Raw genomic sequence first — 20,148 nt, forward strand, 5'->3', positions numbered from 1 at the left:
GTGGCAGTATAAAAACTAGACTGTGGCACAGTAAAACTGTTACAACATAAAAGTGATACAGATTCTCCATTCTGCTTGACATAACTGCTGAACAGGACAGGTTAAAAAAAAGAGTTAGTTCAATTTGAAAATGTACAAATGTTACATTAAAAGTATATATATTTAAGTTTTTTTATATAATGTATTTTTTAGTGTCATTCTTCCAATTTGCTGTTCACATCTATCTTTTTTTCCCAGTTAAAGTAGGGCTGGGCGAGCTGGCAAAAAAATACAAAATAAAATTTTTTCCATGTCGTCAGATCTCGATTATTATCAAGATTTTTTTATATTTATCAAACTTTATAGCCATTAAGTTGAAAGTCAAAAAAAGAAAAATTGGAATGTGAAAACTATATGAAACAGAAAAACAATGAATTTGGAAGGTTGATGTAAAGGGGAAATCTGAAGACTGACTGACAGTGAAAAACACAATTTAAGAATGTCAGTCTGCAGACTTTCCTGTCCTCAGCTTGTAACGCTACAGTGTGAAGTTGAAAATCACTCAAATTTAACATTGATCATTTGAAAATGAAAAAAAGAAATAAAAAATCAGCGCAAGGTCACTAAAAAAAGATGTATATGAACGGGAGTATTAAAGACTGAAAAAAAATTAATAAAAAAATAATGTGAAAAAATACTTGTTTCAGTGTCCATCTCTCTTTCTACAATGCAGAACTGCATTTTTATGTGTTCAAGCTCCATGTAATAATTTATTTTTTCACTGTTTGTAAAGAAGAAACTATTTTTCTTCATGTTTTGATCTAGAACAGGACATGGAGTGCTCCAAATGCATTTGTGTGTTGGCAATTACAAGACTGAGCTTTTATGGCTTTTTTTAACCCCCCGGTGACTTGACCTTAATAAAAAAACAAAAGCACTTGCCATTATGTGGTCCGCTAGCGCAGAACTTCTTCTGAGAGATGTTGAGGACGCAGTTGTCGCCGCGCTTTGAACGACAAGTGAAGAGTCACAAGTGAGACTCTCAGAGTTTTTTTTTTTGTTTTTTTTTAATAGGTGAAACAATCACCTGCTCCTGTTCCACTATAATAATTGGGAAGCCCATCTGTTTGGTCCACGAGCCCATCACGGTGGCGATGGGTTTCCCGCTGGCCTGCTCCAGACAGTCCCACAGGTCCTCTAAACAACAAAAAACATATCAAGGTTTGTTTCAACTTACTGCAGTTTATATGGTAATATTTTTTTAACCCCCATCTCGCTAGCTAAGCTTCAATGTCTTGTCCAAGAACACTTTGACAGCGGACAGTCAAAGCCGGGATTTGAAAAGACAACCCCTCGGTCAGTGGACGATTTGCTCTACCAACTGAGCCCCAGCCGCCCTGCTCCACAATACCCCGCCTCTTAAAGGAACAACCATGTACACTACGTTGTGTAGTATTTTGCATACATTTTACTATTGCCTATTTGGTTTTTTTTCTGTGTTCAAATAATGTATGTTTACCATTTGTTTTTAAAAAAAAGTGTATTTTGTAATAAGTATAAATGTGTTTAAAGTGTGTGGGAGTGGTAAAAATGTAAAAAGTAAAAAAAAAAAAAAATGTTATGGGCTCTAAATCAAAGATTTTTACATATTGCGGGTGTGTCTGGAATCCTGCGATAAACAGAGGCTCACCGTACTTGGGAACAGAGCATATATGAGTGAAACCTTGAGTAGCCACCCTGTTTCACCAAGTCATAAAGACAATGTGGCAGCCACCATCCTACCTGTCGAGGCATTTTTGTGTTGGAACTTCAACAAATACGCGTTCATTCCTTTCCTGAAGTCCTACAGAGAAGCAGGGAGAAGTTGTTTTTGTTGGGTAGAAGCGTAACAACATAAATTGGATGTTTTCAAACTGCAGGACCACCTCGTCTCCAATGTAGTTGTGCAACATTCGGATCACCGATGCCCCTTTGCTGTAGGAGATGGCATCAAAGATTTCATCCACTTCGGACGGATGGCCAACATTCACCTAAGGAGAGCAGAAGAAACAACAGGCGGTCAGCATGGGGAAAGAAACACGGTGTAGGGATAGACTAATTCACTGTGATACAAAAAATTTTTGGGGGTAAGTTGTCCATGTTTTTTCCAACTGATTTAGGACAGTTTTGCATTGGTGAATCTGATAATGACATGTTTCTCTTGTCCTGGTCAGGTTTTTATGCTAAGTTTTTTTTTGTTTTTTTTTTGTTTTTTTTTAAACAGATTTTCTCACTAAATCGATTACATTTTTGTGACATTACTGGTTGATTTTTGTTTATACTTCTCATCTGTGAAAAAAAAAAACGTTTTCTAACAGTTTATTAATCAATTGTTACAACCTTTGCTTACTGTAAACCGAATAGAAGACATTGATAAAAGTAACCTTCTGACTCTTAGTGTATTTCATTTCTTACAAGGAAATCACAACCCCTTACGGGGGCGAGTCCCCAGGTTGAGAACCCCTGATATAAAACAAAAATACCTGTATATGTAAACAAAAACATGTGGCCATAGTTCAAAAAGTTGACCTGATTGAACAAAACCAATGTGATATTTGGATTCAGCACAGCTAAATCAACTAAAATATCTTAGAAAATACATTTGTTGTTGATCAGTGACTGTCCGAGCCAATTATCGGCGCTGATATTGAGCATTCTGACACATATCGGCATTGGCCTTTTAAATCATTTTAAATCCGACGGCCACTAAGAGATCAATTTAAAACAGGGTAAACTTAGGGAACTATTTTTTTACATTTTCAGTTAACTTTATAGGAGAGTCAGCTGACCCTGGGAACTCCCTGGACTTTTTGTTTTTGTTTGAACTTAAAACAAAGATAAGTGAAAAATTAACATTTCAGTTATATTGAAATTTTGGAAAACTATCTACTGTAGAAAACTTGACAGTGCTATTTTTTTGTTTGTTTTCATTTAACTTTATAAGACATGCTGTCGTGTCTCAGAGGTTTCTGCACTTTTTGTTAGAATTTTAAAACAAAGATGTCTATATTCCAAGATTAAAAAATAACTAACAATATGCAAAAAATATGAAAAGCTATTTAATAAATATATGTTCTAATGCATTTAAACAAAATTTGTATTCAAAATTTTGAGGCCAATATTTTTCCTCGTGCTGCAAATGAATATCGGCTGGATATATCGATTATCAGGCAGGACTTGACTAATAATCGATAACAGCCCCCAAAAAACATATCTTTAACACGGCGTCCAAAAGCTAGATGGCCACCCACCTCGATGGGATGGCTACTGTCCAGCGCGTCCAGGTCCAGAGCACGTGTGTAGTCGGCGGACACAAACTGTGTCCAGATGTCATACTCTGGGAAGCAATGGTCAACGCACAGATACTCGATCCACGACGCAAAGCCTTCATTGAGCCACAAGTGCGTCCACCATTCCTACACGCACACACACATGCGTTAGGTTAGCAGCCATTTAGGATGTTTTGTCTATTTGTGGAGAGAATATTGATCAATTACCATGGTGACCAAGTTTCCGAACCACTGATGGGCGAGTTCGTGACCCACCACCAGCGCCACCCACTGCCTTGAAGATGCGCACGAGTTCTTCGGGTCGATCAGCAGCGCCGTCTCCCTACAAAAACACACAAATGCATACTCCAGTTAGTCCTCTGGGCTATATGCTAGCCATATAAAAGAAAATTAACCATTTTAGCTGTTTTAATGCAAATGCAATGAAACGTCCCAAGGGTGGGGATTTGTCTGATTTTATCACTAATATACTGCGTATGCCAAATTGTACCTTTTGGTTCTCTCATTGCCACTTTTGGCCAATTGAAACCCGTGAAAAAAAAAATGTTTTAATTCCTTATTTACTGGTTTGACTCATACAATTTTTGTTGAAAAGTGTTTTCATTCCAGACTCAACACAAAAAATTCTAACAGATTCAATGGAATGTTTTTCATTTCAGAAAAAGGTGTTTAATGGCTTACTTCACTCCAATGGAACAAATGAATGACAATTTTGAAGAAGTGGAGCTATATCCTCTGTTGACAATGGAGAACAATTACATTTTCAGTTGAAAAGTAGAAACACTGTACTATTAGCAATAAGAAAAAAAGTCAGACTGAGAATATATACAAATTTCATTTTTGAGGTTTTCCAACCTGCGCATTGTGCAAGCAAAATGGAATGCTTAGGGTTAAAAAATTTAAATTAAAAAAAATCATGTATATGTTATATTAATGACAAGAACACATGCTAATTAAAAGGTTTGTGCAGTAAAAGCAAAAAAATAAAACCTTAAAAATTACAGACCGTCTGGTGGCAAAGATTGGCAAAGAACCAGATGAAACGGGAGTAAAATCTAACAAGGTCTGAGAGTTAAATACCACATCATTGCCAGCATACAACTTAATCCTGTGTGACCACATTTGATACAGACTGGGAGGTTTTATGACTGGCAGGTTGTGGCTCATTCATAATTTCATTAAAAACATCTTACCACATCTTGGTGGTTTAAAAAGGGCCGTAAAATTCAATCAGATCACATTTGACCAGGTCTATGCAGGGTCCAAAGTTTAATCCAGTTGCCAGCCATGTAAATGCATGTGTTGTGTTTGTTCAACTTTATTTGCCTAGACCTTAATCATAACAGAGTCTCAAAGGGCTTCACAGGCCCACAGTTGGCAATGATTGACAACATCCCCAAATCTAAACCCCACGGTTAATTAGATCATGTTAATCCTACCGTAATGTCTCGTGTATAATACACTCTTGAGTATAATGCGCAAGCCCAAAGTTGACGCCAGAAATCAAGAAAAGTGTTCCAACTACGTATAACTTGTAATGCCAGATGCAGTTGCAGCCTGAACCAGAGCATATGAGATTTGGACGTGCCATCGGCAAAATTCGCCTTTTCTCATTCTGTTTTGAACCTTGGTTAAAAAATAAATTAATTCATTAAATAAAAAGTCAATTAAATCAGATTAATCAGATCTCAAACATCAAAATTAAAACTCAGCACTATTTTTCAAATAAACAAACAACATTGCAGTGAGATTGAATTGGATAGTTTATGTATGGACAATAGTTTAGATTTATATTTTGTGAATGGACTTGTACAGATGTCTTCTCTTGCATGCTATTTATGTCATATATTTATTAATACTATATCCACTATTTCTGCTGAAATTATGGCAATTTCCCCATTATGGGACTAAGAAATGTTATCTTATCCTATATTACAAATATTTATTATTAATAATAATATACTTTTAACCTGACCCCATTCTCAGATGACAGGGGGGGTCTTGTCAGGGAGTGAATTATTTTACATTTATATCTCCAGACGCGGCGGCACGGTGTGCAACTGGTTAGCACATTTGCCTCACAGTTCTGAGGACCGGGGTTCAAATCCCAGCCTCGCCTGTGTGGAGTTTGCATGTTCTCCCCGTGCCAGCGTGGGTTTTCTCCGAGTACTCCGGTTTCCTCCCACATCCCAAAAACATGCATGGTAGGTTAATTGAAGACTCTAAATTGCCTGTACATCTGAATGTGAGTGTGAATAGTTGTTTATCTGTGCCCTGCGATTGGCTGGCGACCAGTTCAGGGTGTACCCCGCCTCTCACCCGAAGATAGCTGGGATAGGCTCCAGCCTGCACGCGACCCGAGTGAGTATAAGCGGTATGGCAAATGGATGAATGGCTCTCCAGACGTGCATTAATTAGCTTATTTTGTTGCTCAAACTTGATTAGACTGATCACACTGTCATAATATGGAATTAATTTTGTTTTGTAATACAGTAGATAAGATACAATATTTTTTTAACATAGTCAGCCAGAGCTGCTAGGAATGCAGTTATCAATGTCCTTTCACCATTGTTGCTGTCACACTGTGTTCCGTGTTTTTGTTTGTTCATTAAAGACAAAAGTTCTGCTTTTGTTTTAATTCCCCGTTAAAAAAACAAAAAACAAAAAAAACATTGAAACAACAAGTTTATGATTTTGGGTTTGTAGGGGGAATACTGCAGTTGGCTACTAGTCTGGACTCAACACGTGGCAACAATGGGAAAATAAAATGTCAGTATCTTGAGGGTAATAGCCCGTCAGTAACATTTTCCCAACACTGATCCTGTATTATTTCACAGATTAAAAAAAAAAAAAAAAAAAAGGCATTCCACCCCCCCCCCCCCATTATCGTGCAGCCCTACGCTATACGTCTAATTAACTATTATACTAACTATGTTGAGTTCCCGTAACTCCTGAATAATGTATTTAATATTGTGTCTGTGATGCAATCAAGAGTTTAGTTTTGACATTGCAGCTTATCCCTCCCTATTGAGCAAACACGTGAGCCGACTTGCACGATGTAATGAAAACTAGATAGGTCATCTGTCGGGATGATACATTAACTTCTGGTTCTAGAATTAAAAAAAATAGCTAACACGCCACAGCAAGATACAAAGGGGGCATAAACACACAAGGTCTATTGAAATTATTAACTTTTTAGGGTATAAGGGACTAACTGCAGCATCTAAGCTTGATCTGATCCAGATAAATGTCAACAATGTAAACGCATGTCTCTGCCAAATATCACATTTGTTGCATTTATATAGGATCGGATGACATTTTGGTCGCATGGTTCCAAACTATGTCTTTTTTTTTTTTTTTTTTTTTACAAATTGGAGCCCAACAGCAGGAACGTTTAGATACCTGTAAGTAACAAGGCCCCAGTTTTCCATGGCACCTGAAGGCAGGAAAAAAGTACATTGAAATTTAATTATTAATAAAGGCGTGGGTGCTTGCAGAACGTCCAGGAGAGGACCACTCACCAGCAGCAAAGTCGGCGATAGCAATGAGATCAATCTTAGGCAAAGGATAAGGAACACTGAAGTAGTCTTTGTAGAAAGGTAACGTCTTTGTTGCTACCTGAACACACACAGAAATATTCAAATTAGGTGTTTCCATAACTTCCATGTGACAGGTAGGGTTGGATGAGTCATTAGTTTAATTGATTGAATCAAGTTCATTCGTCAGGACCAAAGCAACTCCCCGCAGGCGTGTACTGCTTACACTAAAAATACTGCTGTAAATAGGGGAGCTAGTTTACAAAAGCACAGTCCAGGGTTGCCAAACGAGCAACGTTGCTATATTTAGCGACTTTTCCAACCCAAGATATTTTGCAACTACTGAACGTAATTCTTTCGATGAAACAAACAACATGAGCAGAATCATTTTCACATTGTTTTGCATATGACGTATAAGGTTGACTTTACCTAAGAAGCATGTTTTTGGAATGTGGGAGGAAGCTGGAGTACCTGGAGAAAACGCGCACACAAGCAGAGGGAGAACATGCAAACTCCACACAGGAAGGCCCAAGCCCGGATTTGAACTCCAAACCTCAGAACTGTGAGGGCGCTTCATGAATGGGTGGCAACTCAACCTGGCATTCGAGTCCGCCGAAAAAAATTAATACCGAATCAGAATTTTCTGATTCAACTCGCAACCCTACCCTCACCTATAGTCACGAGCTGTGGGTCGTGACCGAAAGAACAAGATCCCGGATACAAGCAGCCGAAATTAGTTTCCCAGGGTGTCCGGGCTCTCCCGTAGAGATAGGGTGAGAAGCTCAGTCATCCGGGAGGATCTCAGAGTAGAGCCGCTGCTCCTCCGCATTGAGAGGAGCCAGAGGGCTCAGGCATCTGATTAGGATGCCTCCCGGAAGCCTCCCTGGTGAGGTGTTCCGGGCACGTCCCACCGGGAGGAGACCCAGGGGACTACCCAGGACACGCTGGAGAGACTATGTCTCTCGGGTGACCAGGGAACGCCTCGGGATCCCCTCGGAAGAGCTGGAGGAAGTGGCTGGGGAGAGGGAAGTCTGGGCTTCCCTGCTGAGGCTGCTGCCCCCGCGACCCGACCTCGGATAAGCGGAGGAAAATGGATGGATGGATGGATGGATGGAACTTGCAACAAATAAAAGAATAACATACTACTTACGTTATTCTGACAAAATCTGCAATACCGTCACGCTGAATTTCCGCAAAAAAACATATTTTATGATTTTTATCCTTGGTTTATGGCCGACGCCATTTGGACCTACTGCGCAAAGTTTTTGTGCATGTATGCAGTTGTAGTTTTGGTGTAGCTACAGTCTAGACCTCCACCGAGATCTCTGTGGAGCTGCACGCATATTCATGGCAGCAACAAAACCAAAGCCGAAAAGGAGCCATCGCCAAGGTGGACAGCAACCGCGACTGAATGAATGGGAAAAAAAGTTTATCCAACACAGCGTGAGAGATGACAAGAGCCAGCTCGGTAGCCAGCAGGCTAGGTAGCCAGCCGGCTAGCTTGAAAGGCGGCAGTTGGTCCAAGGCAGCGAGGATTTACAGCACAGACGGGCGCAAAACCAACCTACCGAGGGATCATGGTTAAAGTAAGCAAAGTTAAAATTAAAAAAAACTATTGTCTTTCTGGTTCATTAGACAGTTTTCAAATAGTTAAATTGGATTTTACATTTTTTGGACTATTATTTGGTTATAGTACAGTAATGCAATGCTTCGATTGTTATTTGGAAGTCAATCGTTGCTGTCAGTACCAATCACCATTCAAGTCATTTCCCCTGTTTTTTACAATGTCTCTGCGTTGGTGACCTGCGATTGGCTGGCAACCAGTTTAGGGTGTACCCCGCCTCCTGCCCGATGACAGCTGGGATAGGCTCCAGCACGCCCGCGACCCTAGTGAGGAGAAGCGGCTCAGAAAATGGATGGATGTTTCTGCGTTGGTCAAATGGCATGGAAGGGTTTGTTTACGAGAGAGCTGGCGCTATTATTATACTGTTGAAGTTGATGCAAGTTGAGTAAAGAAAAAACTTGCTGTAAAACACCATTTTAAAGTTTGCTTGGTGTTAGGAGAAATAAAGCACAATACAGAAGGGGCTTAAAAACAAAATGCAAAACTTGTTTTGTCATTTGCTTTTTTTACAACCCCAATTCTAATGAAGTTGGGACGTTGTGTTAAACAAATAAAAACAGAATACAATGATTTGCAAATCATGTTCAAGATATTTAATGTTCAAACCGACAAACTTTATTGTTTTTAGCAAATAATCAATACCGTAGAATTTTATGGCTGCAACACGTTCCCAAAAAGCTGGGACAGGTGGCAAAAAAGACTGAGAACGTTGAGGAATGCTCATCAAACACCTGTTCCCACAGGTGAACAGGTGAGTGCCATGTGGGTACAAAACGAGCTTCCCAGAATTGCTCAGTCATTCGCAAGCAAAGATGGGGCGAGGTTCACCTCTTTGTGAACAGCTGAAGCTGTACATCAAGCAAGAATGGGGAAAAATTCCACCTACAAAGCTTCAACAATTATTGTCCTCAGTTCCCAAAACGTTTATTGAATGTTGTTAAAAGAAAAGACAATGGTAGACATGACCCTGTCATAGCGTTTTTGGAACGTGTTGCAACCATAAAATTAATGTTATTCTAAGTTAATGATTATTTACTAAAAACAATCAAGTTTATCGGTTTGAACATTAAATATCTTGTCTTTGTAGTGTATTCAATTAAATATAGGTCAAACATGATTTGCAAATCATTGTATTCTGTTTTGATTTATGTTTAACACAACGTCCCAACTTCATTGGAATTGGGGTTGCATAAGCTTAGGGGGGAAAACATGGGAGATTCTATTTTAAGGCCATATCACGTCGGCCATCAGAGGACGGGCTTACCTCCAGTGCAAAGCGGCCCTGCTCTGCCTTTCCCACTGGTGTATAGACGCGCACCAGCACACCATCTGACGACTGACTCTCCACAAAGTCAAACTCGCCGATGACAAACGCCACTAGGTACGTGGACATGACGGGCGTTGTGCCAAACTTGATCTCCACTAGGTCCTCGTCGCTCGGGTACGGCTGGCGCTCGACGACGTTCTGGAGGCAAAGTAGAGAAAACGTGGACGAGAAGATGGATGATTTCGAAACAACGGCCTCAAAGACATGGACAGGAAGTTGAACATTTTCACATTTCCACCAAGCGCTGGGTCAGCCATGTAAATAGAATGACGACATAGAGTGAACCTCTGCTATATAGCGGTTCATCTTTGCGCAGCTTCTATATTGCACATTTTTTAAAATGGATTTTACACTACTGTTTACAAGCAAGTCCAAATTCAGAGTTGCACACCTTCAGTCCCATACCATGTGGTGCTACAACAGGCCAGGCAGCACTGAGCTCTACTTAAAGACATGCATTTTAATCAAATGTAAGAAGGGGCAGAGAAGGTCCCCTGCTGCACTGTTATGGTTTGGTTTAACATTTTAGTGTTTATAATATATGTTTAATTCTTTGTTGTATGTGATGCTGCTCCATGTAGTGGTTAAAGTAACAGTTGCTTGAAAGTTTAGAATTCACGTGACATCGATACTAATTTCCATTAGCCCATCTATCACTTTCGCATTACATATTACATTTGAAGACTTCTGTTAATACTGTATATGGTGTGGTTATACCGTAATTCCCTGTGTATAATGCGCACCCATGTACAACCCCAAATCCAATGAAGTTGGGACGTTGTGTTAAACATAATAGAATACAATGATTTGCAAATTATGTTCAACCTATATTTAATTGAATACACTACAAAGACAATATATTTACTGTTCAAACTGATCAAATTTATTGTTTTTAGCAAATAATCATTAACTTAGAATTTTATGGCTGCAACACGTTCCAAAAAACCTCCCACAGGTCAACAGGCTAACAGGTGGGTGCCATGATTGGGTATAAAAAGGAGCTTTCCTGAATTGCTCAGTCATTCACAAGCAAAGATGGGGCGAGGTTCACCTCTTTGTGAACAAGTGCGTGAGAAAATAGTCGAACAGTTTAAGGACAGTGTTCCTCAACGTACAATTGCAAGGAATTTAGGGATTTCATCATCTACGGTCCATATCATATCATCATTGAAAGGTTCAGAGAATCTGGAGAAATCACTGCATGTAAGCGGCAAGGCCGAAAACCAACATTGAATGCCCGTGACCTTCGATCCCTCAGGCGGGACTGCATCAAAAACCGACATCAATGTGTAAAGGATATCACCACATGGGCTCAGGAACACTGCAGAAAACCAATGTCAGTAAATACAGTTCGGCGCTACATCCGTAAGTGCAATTGAAAATCTACTATGCAAAGCAAAAGCCATTTATCAACAACACCCAGAAACGCCGCTGGCTTCTCTGGGCCCGAGTTCATCGAAGATGGACTGATGAAAAGTGTTCTGTGGTCCAACGAGTCCACATTTCAAATTGTTTTGGGAAATTGTGGAGGTCATGTCCTCTGGGCCAAAGAGGAAAAGAACCATCCGGACTGTTATGGACGCAAAGTTAAAAAGCCAGCATCTGTGATGGTATGGGGCTGTGTTAGTGCCAATGTGTTAGTGCCAATGGTATGGGTAACTTACACATCTGTGAAGGCACCATTAATGCTGAAAGGTACATACAGGTTTTGGAGAAACATATGCTGCCATCCAAGCAAAGTCTTTTTCATGGACGCTCCTGCTTATTTCAGCAAACAATGCCAAACCACATTCTGCACGTGTTACAACAGCGTGGCTTTGAAGTAAAAGAGTTTGGGTACGAGACTGGCCTGCTTGTCTCCCATTGAAAATGTGTGGTGCATTATGAAGCGTAAAATACGACAACGGAGACTCCGGACTGTTAAACAGCTGAAGCTGTACATCAAGCAAGAATGGGAACGAATTCCACCTACAAAGCTTCAACAATTCGTGTCCTCAGTTCCAAAACGTTTATTGAATGTTGTTAAAAGCAAAGGTGCTGTAACACAGTGGTAAACATGACCCTGCCCCAGCTTTTTTGGAATGTGTTGCAGCCATAAATTTCTAAGTGAATGATTATTTGCTAAAAACAAAGTTTAGCAGTTTGAACATTAAATATCTTGTCTTTGTAGTGTATTCAATTAAATATAGGTTGCACATGATTTGCAAATCATTGTATTCTGTTTTGATTTATGTTTAACACAACGTCCCAACTTCATTGGAATTGGGGTTGTATAATACGAACCCCCAAAGTTGACTTCAAATTCTGGAAAACCCTTCAATCTATGTATAATGCATTTTTAGAATGAATGATTTTGCTTCTACCTATATGATCAAAACATGAAGTACTATCTTTATTTTGTTAGTTGTGCTCATGTTTGATTACCCAGGCAAAATTTGTAACGTGTACAATTCTTTAAAGAAAGCATGAAGGACCAGGCAAAACACATTTAATTTTAATGTGATTCAAATTAAACTGTAAAGTATCTCAGAAAAGCATTATCATTAAACAAAACATAACCATAAAGAAATTACTGATGGTTGTTATTCAGTCATCAGTTATATTTAAAAAAAAACTATATTTCACAAATTCTGCCTGGGTATGTAAACTTGTGAGCACAATTGTACATACTGTATATGCAGTCATATATACCCATCATATTGGAATGAAAGTGTAGGCTACACCATTTTCATAACCTCTAGGTGGCGGTGGCATATTATAATGAAATTGTACAACTTTTTCATAACCTCTACATGGCAGCATACATTAATAAAATGTGAAAGGTTTTTTTTCCATTTTCCCCTATACCTATGTATAAGGCGCACTATTGATTTTTGACAATTTGTAGGGGCGAAAAAATGCACATTATACACGAGAAATTACGGTAATTCTTGTTTGTTTTGTGTGTCAGTTTTACAGTAAACTTCGACTGGCGACAAACAGCTTGAAGCAGGCATTCTTAAAGTGTGTTGTAATATGTTAAGTGTGTTAAAGCACATAGGAGAGGTAAAAAAAAAAAGGTGAAAAATTATGGTCTCTCTTGGGGATTTTCCACCCATCATGGGTGGGTATGGAACGAGAATCCAATGCACCAGCAAATATCATTTTACCCATCTTTAAAGACCTCTCCTTCATTAGTCTGCATTTTAACAACCTTTGTACACAATCTAATGATATCCAATGTAAGAAAAAAAACGTTATAACATCAAAGGCCTAACAGTACAGTTTCAAACATTTTAATTGTGAAATGGTTGTCTCCGTGTGAGGGGGCAAGGGGTGTGGGTTCTTCGTCAAGACCCGTGTGACATGTACCATGTTTGACAAGGCGACACAGTCCTTAGGGACGATCAGCGTGATGTCAAAGGTGGCTTTGATGGCCGGCTCGTCCCAACAGGGAAATGCTCGGCGGGCATCCGTGGCCTGCGGAGTGTGGGACAAACAGAAGACATACATGATATTTAATGATACTGTGGAATTTAAAACAGCACAACTTCTTTACAAAGCAAGGAATCACTTATTACCAAGACATTTACAGAAAACCCTATAGATGATAAGCGGTATAAAAAAATGGAGTGACACTATGAAACAGACTGTGGCGCTAAAACAATGTCCAAGCATCAACCAGTTCAAAAACATATACAAACAATTGACCTTTACAAAATATAAGTAGTATCAATATATATATGTACAGTAATGCTAAAAAATATTGGCACCCGTGGGGTGCCAATATTTTTTTGCATGTTTTTAGTATGGTCTTTTATTTATATATATATATATATATATATATATCCTTCTCTCACTATTCTTGCATTTAGCAAATAGAAATAATTTAAACAGGAAAGGTTTAGTCTGATTTCATGTCAGAGTCAAGAAAAAAAAAAGCATAATGTGTCTTTTTATAGTGGACATCTTTCTGACGTCTCATGTCCGTCCTGCATTACCATCTTACCTCAAATTGTGTGACGGCTGCATAGCAAGTCTCTCCCGTGGTGCTGGTGTATTTACTTCTGTAGAAGCCTTTCATTTTGTCATTCAGCTCCCCCGCAAACTTGATCTTCAACACACCAGAACCTTATACAAAAAGGAAACAATTACATTATTGAAAACAAGTTTTGCTTTTTGTTTTTGTAACCGTTTGGGATTTGCTTTACAGTGGGGCAAAAAAGTATTTAGTCAGCCACCAATTGTGCAAGTTATCCCACTTAAAAATATGAGAGAGGCCTGTAATTTTCATCATAGGTATACCTCACCTATGACAGAATTTATTAGCAAATTGTGGTGGGAAATAAGTATTTGGTTACCTACAAACAAGCAAGATTTCTGGCTCTCACAGACCTGTAACTTCTTCTTTAAGAGGCTCCTCTCTCCTCCACTCGTTACCTGTGTTAATGACACCTGTTTGAATTTATCAGGATAAAAGACACCTGTCCACAACTTCAGTCACACTCCAAACTCCACTATGGCCAAGACCAAAGAGCTGTCAAAGGACACCAGGAAAAAAATTGTAGACCTGCACCAGGCTGGGAAGACTGAATCTGCAATCGGTAAGCAGCTTGGTATGAAGAAATCAACTGTGGGAGCAATTATGAGAAAATGGAAGACATACAAGACCACTGATAATCTCCCTCAATCTGGGGCTCCACGCAAGATCTCACCCCGTGAGCTCAAAATGATCACAAGAACGGTGAGCAAAAATCCCATAACCACAGAGAGCTGGGACCATCAGTAACACACTACGCGCCCAGGGACTGCAGTGCCAGACGTGTACCCCTGGTTAAACCAGTACGTGTCCAGGCTCGTTTGAAGTTTGCTAGAGAGCATCTGGATGATCCAGAAGAGGATTGGGAGAATGTCATATGGTCAGATGAAACCAAAACAGAACTTTTTGGTTAAAACTCATCCTGTCGTGTTTGGAGGAGAAAGAATGCAGAGTTGCATCCAAAGAACACCATACCTACTGTGAAGCATGGTGGTGGAAACATCATGCTTTGGGGCTGTTTTTTTGCAAAGGGACCATAACGACTGCTCCGTGTAAAAGAAAGAATGAATGGGGCCATGTATCGTGAGATTTTGAGTGAAAACCTCCTTCCATCAGCAAGGGCATTGGAAATGAAACGTGGCTGGGTCTTTCAGCACGACAATGATCCCAAACAACGGGCAACGAAGGAGGGCTTCTTAAGAAGCATTTCAAGGTCCTAGAGTGGCCTAGTCAGTCTCCAGATCTCAACCCCATAGAACATCTTTGGAGGGAGTTGAAAGTCTGTGTTGCCCGAAACATCACTGCTATAGAGGAGATCTGCATGGAGGTATGGGCCAAAATACCAGCAACAGTGTGTGAAAACCTTGTGAAGACTTACAGAAAACGTTTGACCTCTGTCATTGCCAACAAACGGTATATAAAATTTTGAGATAAACATTTGTTATTGACCGAATACTTATTTTCCATCATAATTTGCTAATAAATTCTTTAAAAATCAGACCATGTGATTTTGGGGGATTTTTTTTTCTTCCTCATTTTGTCTGTCATAGGTGAGGTATACCAATGGTAAAAATTACAGGCCTCTCTCGTCTTTTTAAGTGGGAGAACTTGCACAATTGGTGGCTGACGAAATACTTTTTTGCCCCACTGTATTTTCCTCTTGATAACAAACAACCTTTGAAACAGTTTTATCAAGCATGGAGGCGATGATTAGTGGCTTTTAGCCACACTAGTAGCTCGCCAGCCGCAGCAACGGCACAGTGCCCCCCCCCCCCCCCACCCCCCACCCCCCAACACACACACACACACACACACACACAGAGAGGAAAGCGCGTTGACGTCATCAGTAAACATCGTAATTGGTTGGTAGAGTCCAAATCTTATTGTCTGCCAATCACTTGCCGTAGTACTTAGAGGCCAAGCGCGTGAAAGCCACTCGCTCGCTGGCAAACCCTTTCCGCGCGTCATCTCGTCCTCTCCAGATTGCGGACTATTTTCGACTTGCCCATAACAACGGAACACGTGGCAACTGCCCATAACAAAATACCAAACCGGAACACTTGGCATCTCTGGTAGACACATTATACTTGATCTTTTCTTTTTGAAGTGTGAAATGATCACAAACTTTGGACATTCTGTCTTTTACACACACATTTTTGTAATCGAATTGTTGGAGTTATTTGATGAATCATTTCAGCCCTATATGGCAAATCCTGCTGTGTGGTCCACAGCAAGTTGGGGCTCACCACGGACTCCATGATTGTGAAACGGAACAATAGTCAGAAAGATTGCTGAAGGCACACAAATAAAGGAGAAACCGCTTTTGTTGGGTGTTTGTATAACGTGTCCATGAACTCATACACTTTAAGAACAATGACAAAACTTAAACCTAACTCTTTTGACAATGCAAACATGACGATTCAAGTTTTTTCTTTTTTAATATTTCATTTTCGTGTTGAATTGCAACCAAGTTGGGGAGGGGAAAAAAAAGAAAAAAAGACTGATCTTTTAGGCTTTGTCAATCTTAAAAAAAATAATATTTATTTATTTATACTTTTGTGCATTTTACAATGTTTTTTCTAGAAACGGGCAGGGTACCAATCACGCCATAGAATGTTGGCTCGCAAGTTGCAATGGTGTCTTGTGTGTTTTTTTGTTGTTGTTGTTGTTGTTGAAAATAAAGACATCATTGTGAGAATCTAGGGTTTTGGGAAACATTCCAAAATGGAAACTTTTCACAGGAATTTATGGGGATTAACTGGGAATTAAGGGAAATGTAATGGAAAGGTACCCTATTCAAAAATGAATACATATATTTTGTTATAAGCTGACATCCATGCAAACTAGTACAATTAAAAAGCATGAAATTTAAACAGAATAATTTAGTAAGCAAAACTTTAAAGTTTTAAATATTTTATTGAAAAAATAAACTGCATTGAACAAAAGCATGAATGTTGATTTCATAATATTTCAATTTAATATTCAAATCAACATTCAATAATATATTTAAATCAACGTTGAAGCTTTTGTTTAATACAATTTATGTTCTCATTCCCTCAACGCAACCCACTCAGAAATTAACAAAAATGCACACTTCAAGAATAAATACAAACAAAGCCCCAACAAAAATCTTAACTAAAAATAGCCCCTCCCGCCCAAAAAGAGTCCTGTTCAACACATCCATCCATCCATTTTCATGAACATTAAAAAAAGAAAACAACTTCCCTCAATCTTCTCAAGGTTTCTGCAGGCAATGGGCTCTGCATATTCAGCTGTTCTTGCTTGAAATCTGCTTGCTTTAGTCTGGATAATGCTAAATGTATTTCCACAAACTAGATTTAAATTATAATCAGAGCAAACCTTCAAGTTTGAAAACATTAACATTATATTACCTATAATTCCCATCTAAAGTTACCAACTTTGAAAATTCTCTGAATTTTGCAACCCTCATTTTCTCACCTTTCTTCAGAGCGCAGGGAAAGGACAAGGTCACCTTCTCGTCCTCATTTTGATAGTTGAATCCTGTGGCGTCAATTTCTAAAAAAATATTTTGTTTTTCTTAAAACATTGAGCATTTCATGTTCTATCTGATGAAGTAGGATGATGAATGAGGGAAAGTACAAATGAAACTCACCGTCTCCTCCCTGAGGCGCAAAGGAGGCTGTGATGATGTCGATGTCGGCGCAGTTCATCACAATCTGATTGGTGGCTTGTGTCACCTGCACATGCAAGAAATGGATACAACGTTCACACTTTTTAAAGGGGACGTGCTCAAAAAGGGACTCTTTAATACAAACAGTTGTGTCTTGAGAGCTTTCCCACCTATCAAGTGTGAAAATAGTTGGAAAGTTAACCACTTTGTCAGCGACGAGCCCCGACATCAGAAAATGTGTCTTTCACGGTACGTTCGGAAATTCATTCTGACGCTCTCATTCCGCTCTGAGAGTGCATTGTTCAGAGAGGCAGAGCCCGCTTCATTTTCTATGAATTTACGAACGAGCGTGTTGGCCATTGGCAGTGATACGTCAGTGCCTCCGCCATATTGAATCTGTCAGTTCTGCCTGTGAACATCTCATCCTGCCTGACGCTCCGGCCACTCAGTCTTACCCTAAAGGAGATATGTTAGGCATTTTTTTTCACAATTTCAAAGAGCTCCCAAATATCTTAATAACATGCCTGGGAACTCTTTTCCCATTCCTGCCAGGTCTATACATGCTCGCAATGGCTGGTGACAAATCTATGATTGTTTGTCTAGCTATAGACTTTATTGGAAAAAGTATTCGCTCGCCTGCGTTGACTCGGTTACAGGTACAGTATGTCCTACCATTGACTGGCGACCAGTCCATTGTTTTTACCCTTATGTGCTCTGGTTCTGGAACCCCACGCTAAACTCATGTTCACTGTAAATCTGTTAACAAGCGAGTACAAAACACACACACAAAATCAATGGGTGTCATTCCAAGCAGCACACTTCCTGCTGCGTTCACAGTGAGCGCTGATGTTGATGTTGACAGTTGGTGACATGGCAGCGGCGCCACAGTCCCAGCCGATATGCCAATGAGCAGCTAGGTGTGTCTCCAGTTCCTGCCAGGCTATGTGAACAACTACACGTTATGCTTCAAGGACGGACTTTTCATTTGAAAATGCCCCTCAATATAGTGGTGTATGGCTCCATTGTTCTGCTTGACCACAGGTCAGTTGTGGTCGCAGACTGCGAAGAACTCGACAGCTGTGAATTCCCTCTCTATTTACTCCCATTTTTCATACAGTATAGGTAATGCCATTTTTGAAAAATAATTTTCTGTTTCACGAGGCCTTGAGGCGAATCTTTTTTTTTTTTTTTTTTTTTGGTTAACTGTATTTTTTAGGTGAATATCTAATATGTTTGATCTTTTTTGCCTTGCAAGGTAACTTGCCATGTGCGCCAACATGAAACATGAAAAGTTGTACATGTTTATGTGGTAAATCTGCATCATTGTTGTAATCTGATTTATATTTACTTATGTTTTTACCACACTTGTTTGGCAGAATTTTGATAGTCGTGGTGAACTGTAATTGAAGTAGATAAACTGTCTTTCATATTAATTCATGGTTAACTTGCCTTTATCTTACAGTAAAGGCCTTTTCACACCCCAACTGGCAATGCGCAGCGCGCCGTCGACGAAACGATTCATTGCGTATGTGCTGAGGAGGCGGGACCAAGGAATGCCAGGTAGCTTGCCGCGGCAACCGCAGAAGACGTTTGACACGACGCACCCCCAAATAGAAACATTTTCTATTTGAGAGTGACATAGTGGTGACGTCCAATAGGAGAGGGGCTGGAAGAGTAATTTCTGATTGCCATTTTGGTTAACTTGTAATATAAAGGGCAAGGTAAAAATGGAAGAAGTCATACACCGATCTGGTGTATACATGTGCACTACATTTAATATGAAGAGCCATGTGGCATGCGCAGATTGGTGTAAACAGCACGTCATTTATCAAGATGAACGTCAGTTGTCTCAGTCGTTGAGTTTGTTTTTACACTTTTATCAAAGCAACAGCTTGATAGAAACATGTTACAAGTAGTTACAAACACGATCTTCGTGGCATACGAGCGCTGGCTGGAAGCCGCCATATAAGTGCGTAAACGAGTTACATCAGTCAGACCATCCAGACTGGACACAGCCTGGCTATTTCGAGCTGAACCGTATACAGGACTTTGGATCCGTTTAGGAAATGGAATTCCAACCCCTGTGAATCCAAATGACATTCAATTTTAAGTTGGCCTGTCAATTCCAATTAAGGCGTTTATATGGAGCATTTCATTCGGTTTGGGTTTCTAACCTGATTCTCATCGGAATACAAGATTCCATGCAAACCCGGCTGAGCAAGTACAGTGTGAAAATGCCCTAAGCCTAACCTTTGACCAAACAACCTATGTATAATAAAGCTAATATTGTTTATTGTCACGCAGTTTAATTGTTGAAATTTACATGACGACCTTGAAAAAAATAATCAAATTAAATCACGTTACATTATTCTCCACAATCGTTCAGCCCTCGTTTTACAACTGTTGTATACATTATACTCCTTAAATTGTCAAAACAGGCTCGTTACTTTTTTGTCATAGTCTGTGTGTTATGTGACAGCTCTTCTTACAAGCACAGTAGCAACCAGCGGGGTTGACGTTACTACAGAGTGGCTCATGGACTGACTCGTAACTCAACAAGACGGACGGTCATCCATCATTCAGCGTGTCCGGGAAAAAAAGTTGACCCCAGCTGGGAGTGAGATGTGCTCGAGGTGGGAGGAGGCGACGTGACCCTGCCATCGTGATTTAGCAAACACTAGCC

At 39.7% G+C, this 20,148-nt stretch overlaps 1 protein-coding gene across 1 annotated transcript in view; it reads right to left on the reverse strand.

The window, feature by feature from the left end:
* Positions 1-20,148, reverse strand: part of npepps (aminopeptidase puromycin sensitive) — a 38,972-nt gene that overhangs the window by 17,967 nt on the left and 857 nt on the right. The window contains exons 2-14 of the mRNA XM_061770231.1: positions 17,448-17,532; positions 17,273-17,350; positions 13,784-13,905; positions 13,147-13,254; positions 9,733-9,933; positions 6,830-6,926; positions 6,711-6,744; positions 3,516-3,630; positions 3,270-3,434; positions 1,905-2,009; positions 1,762-1,822; positions 1,067-1,176; positions 922-985 (exon numbers count right to left, since the gene is read on the reverse strand). Of these exons, the coding sequence (XP_061626215.1) occupies positions 922-985; positions 1,067-1,176; positions 1,762-1,822; positions 1,905-2,009; positions 3,270-3,434; positions 3,516-3,630; positions 6,711-6,744; positions 6,830-6,926; positions 9,733-9,933; positions 13,147-13,254; positions 13,784-13,905; positions 17,273-17,350; positions 17,448-17,532 (1,345 nt within the window). The remainder of the gene's footprint in view (positions 1-921; positions 986-1,066; positions 1,177-1,761; positions 1,823-1,904; positions 2,010-3,269; positions 3,435-3,515; positions 3,631-6,710; positions 6,745-6,829; positions 6,927-9,732; positions 9,934-13,146; positions 13,255-13,783; positions 13,906-17,272; positions 17,351-17,447; positions 17,533-20,148) is intronic.

Source organism: Phyllopteryx taeniolatus, chromosome 4 (genome assembly GCF_024500385.1).
Source record: "Phyllopteryx taeniolatus isolate TA_2022b chromosome 4, UOR_Ptae_1.2, whole genome shotgun sequence".
Taxonomy (NCBI): domain Eukaryota; kingdom Metazoa; phylum Chordata; class Actinopteri; order Syngnathiformes; family Syngnathidae; genus Phyllopteryx; species Phyllopteryx taeniolatus.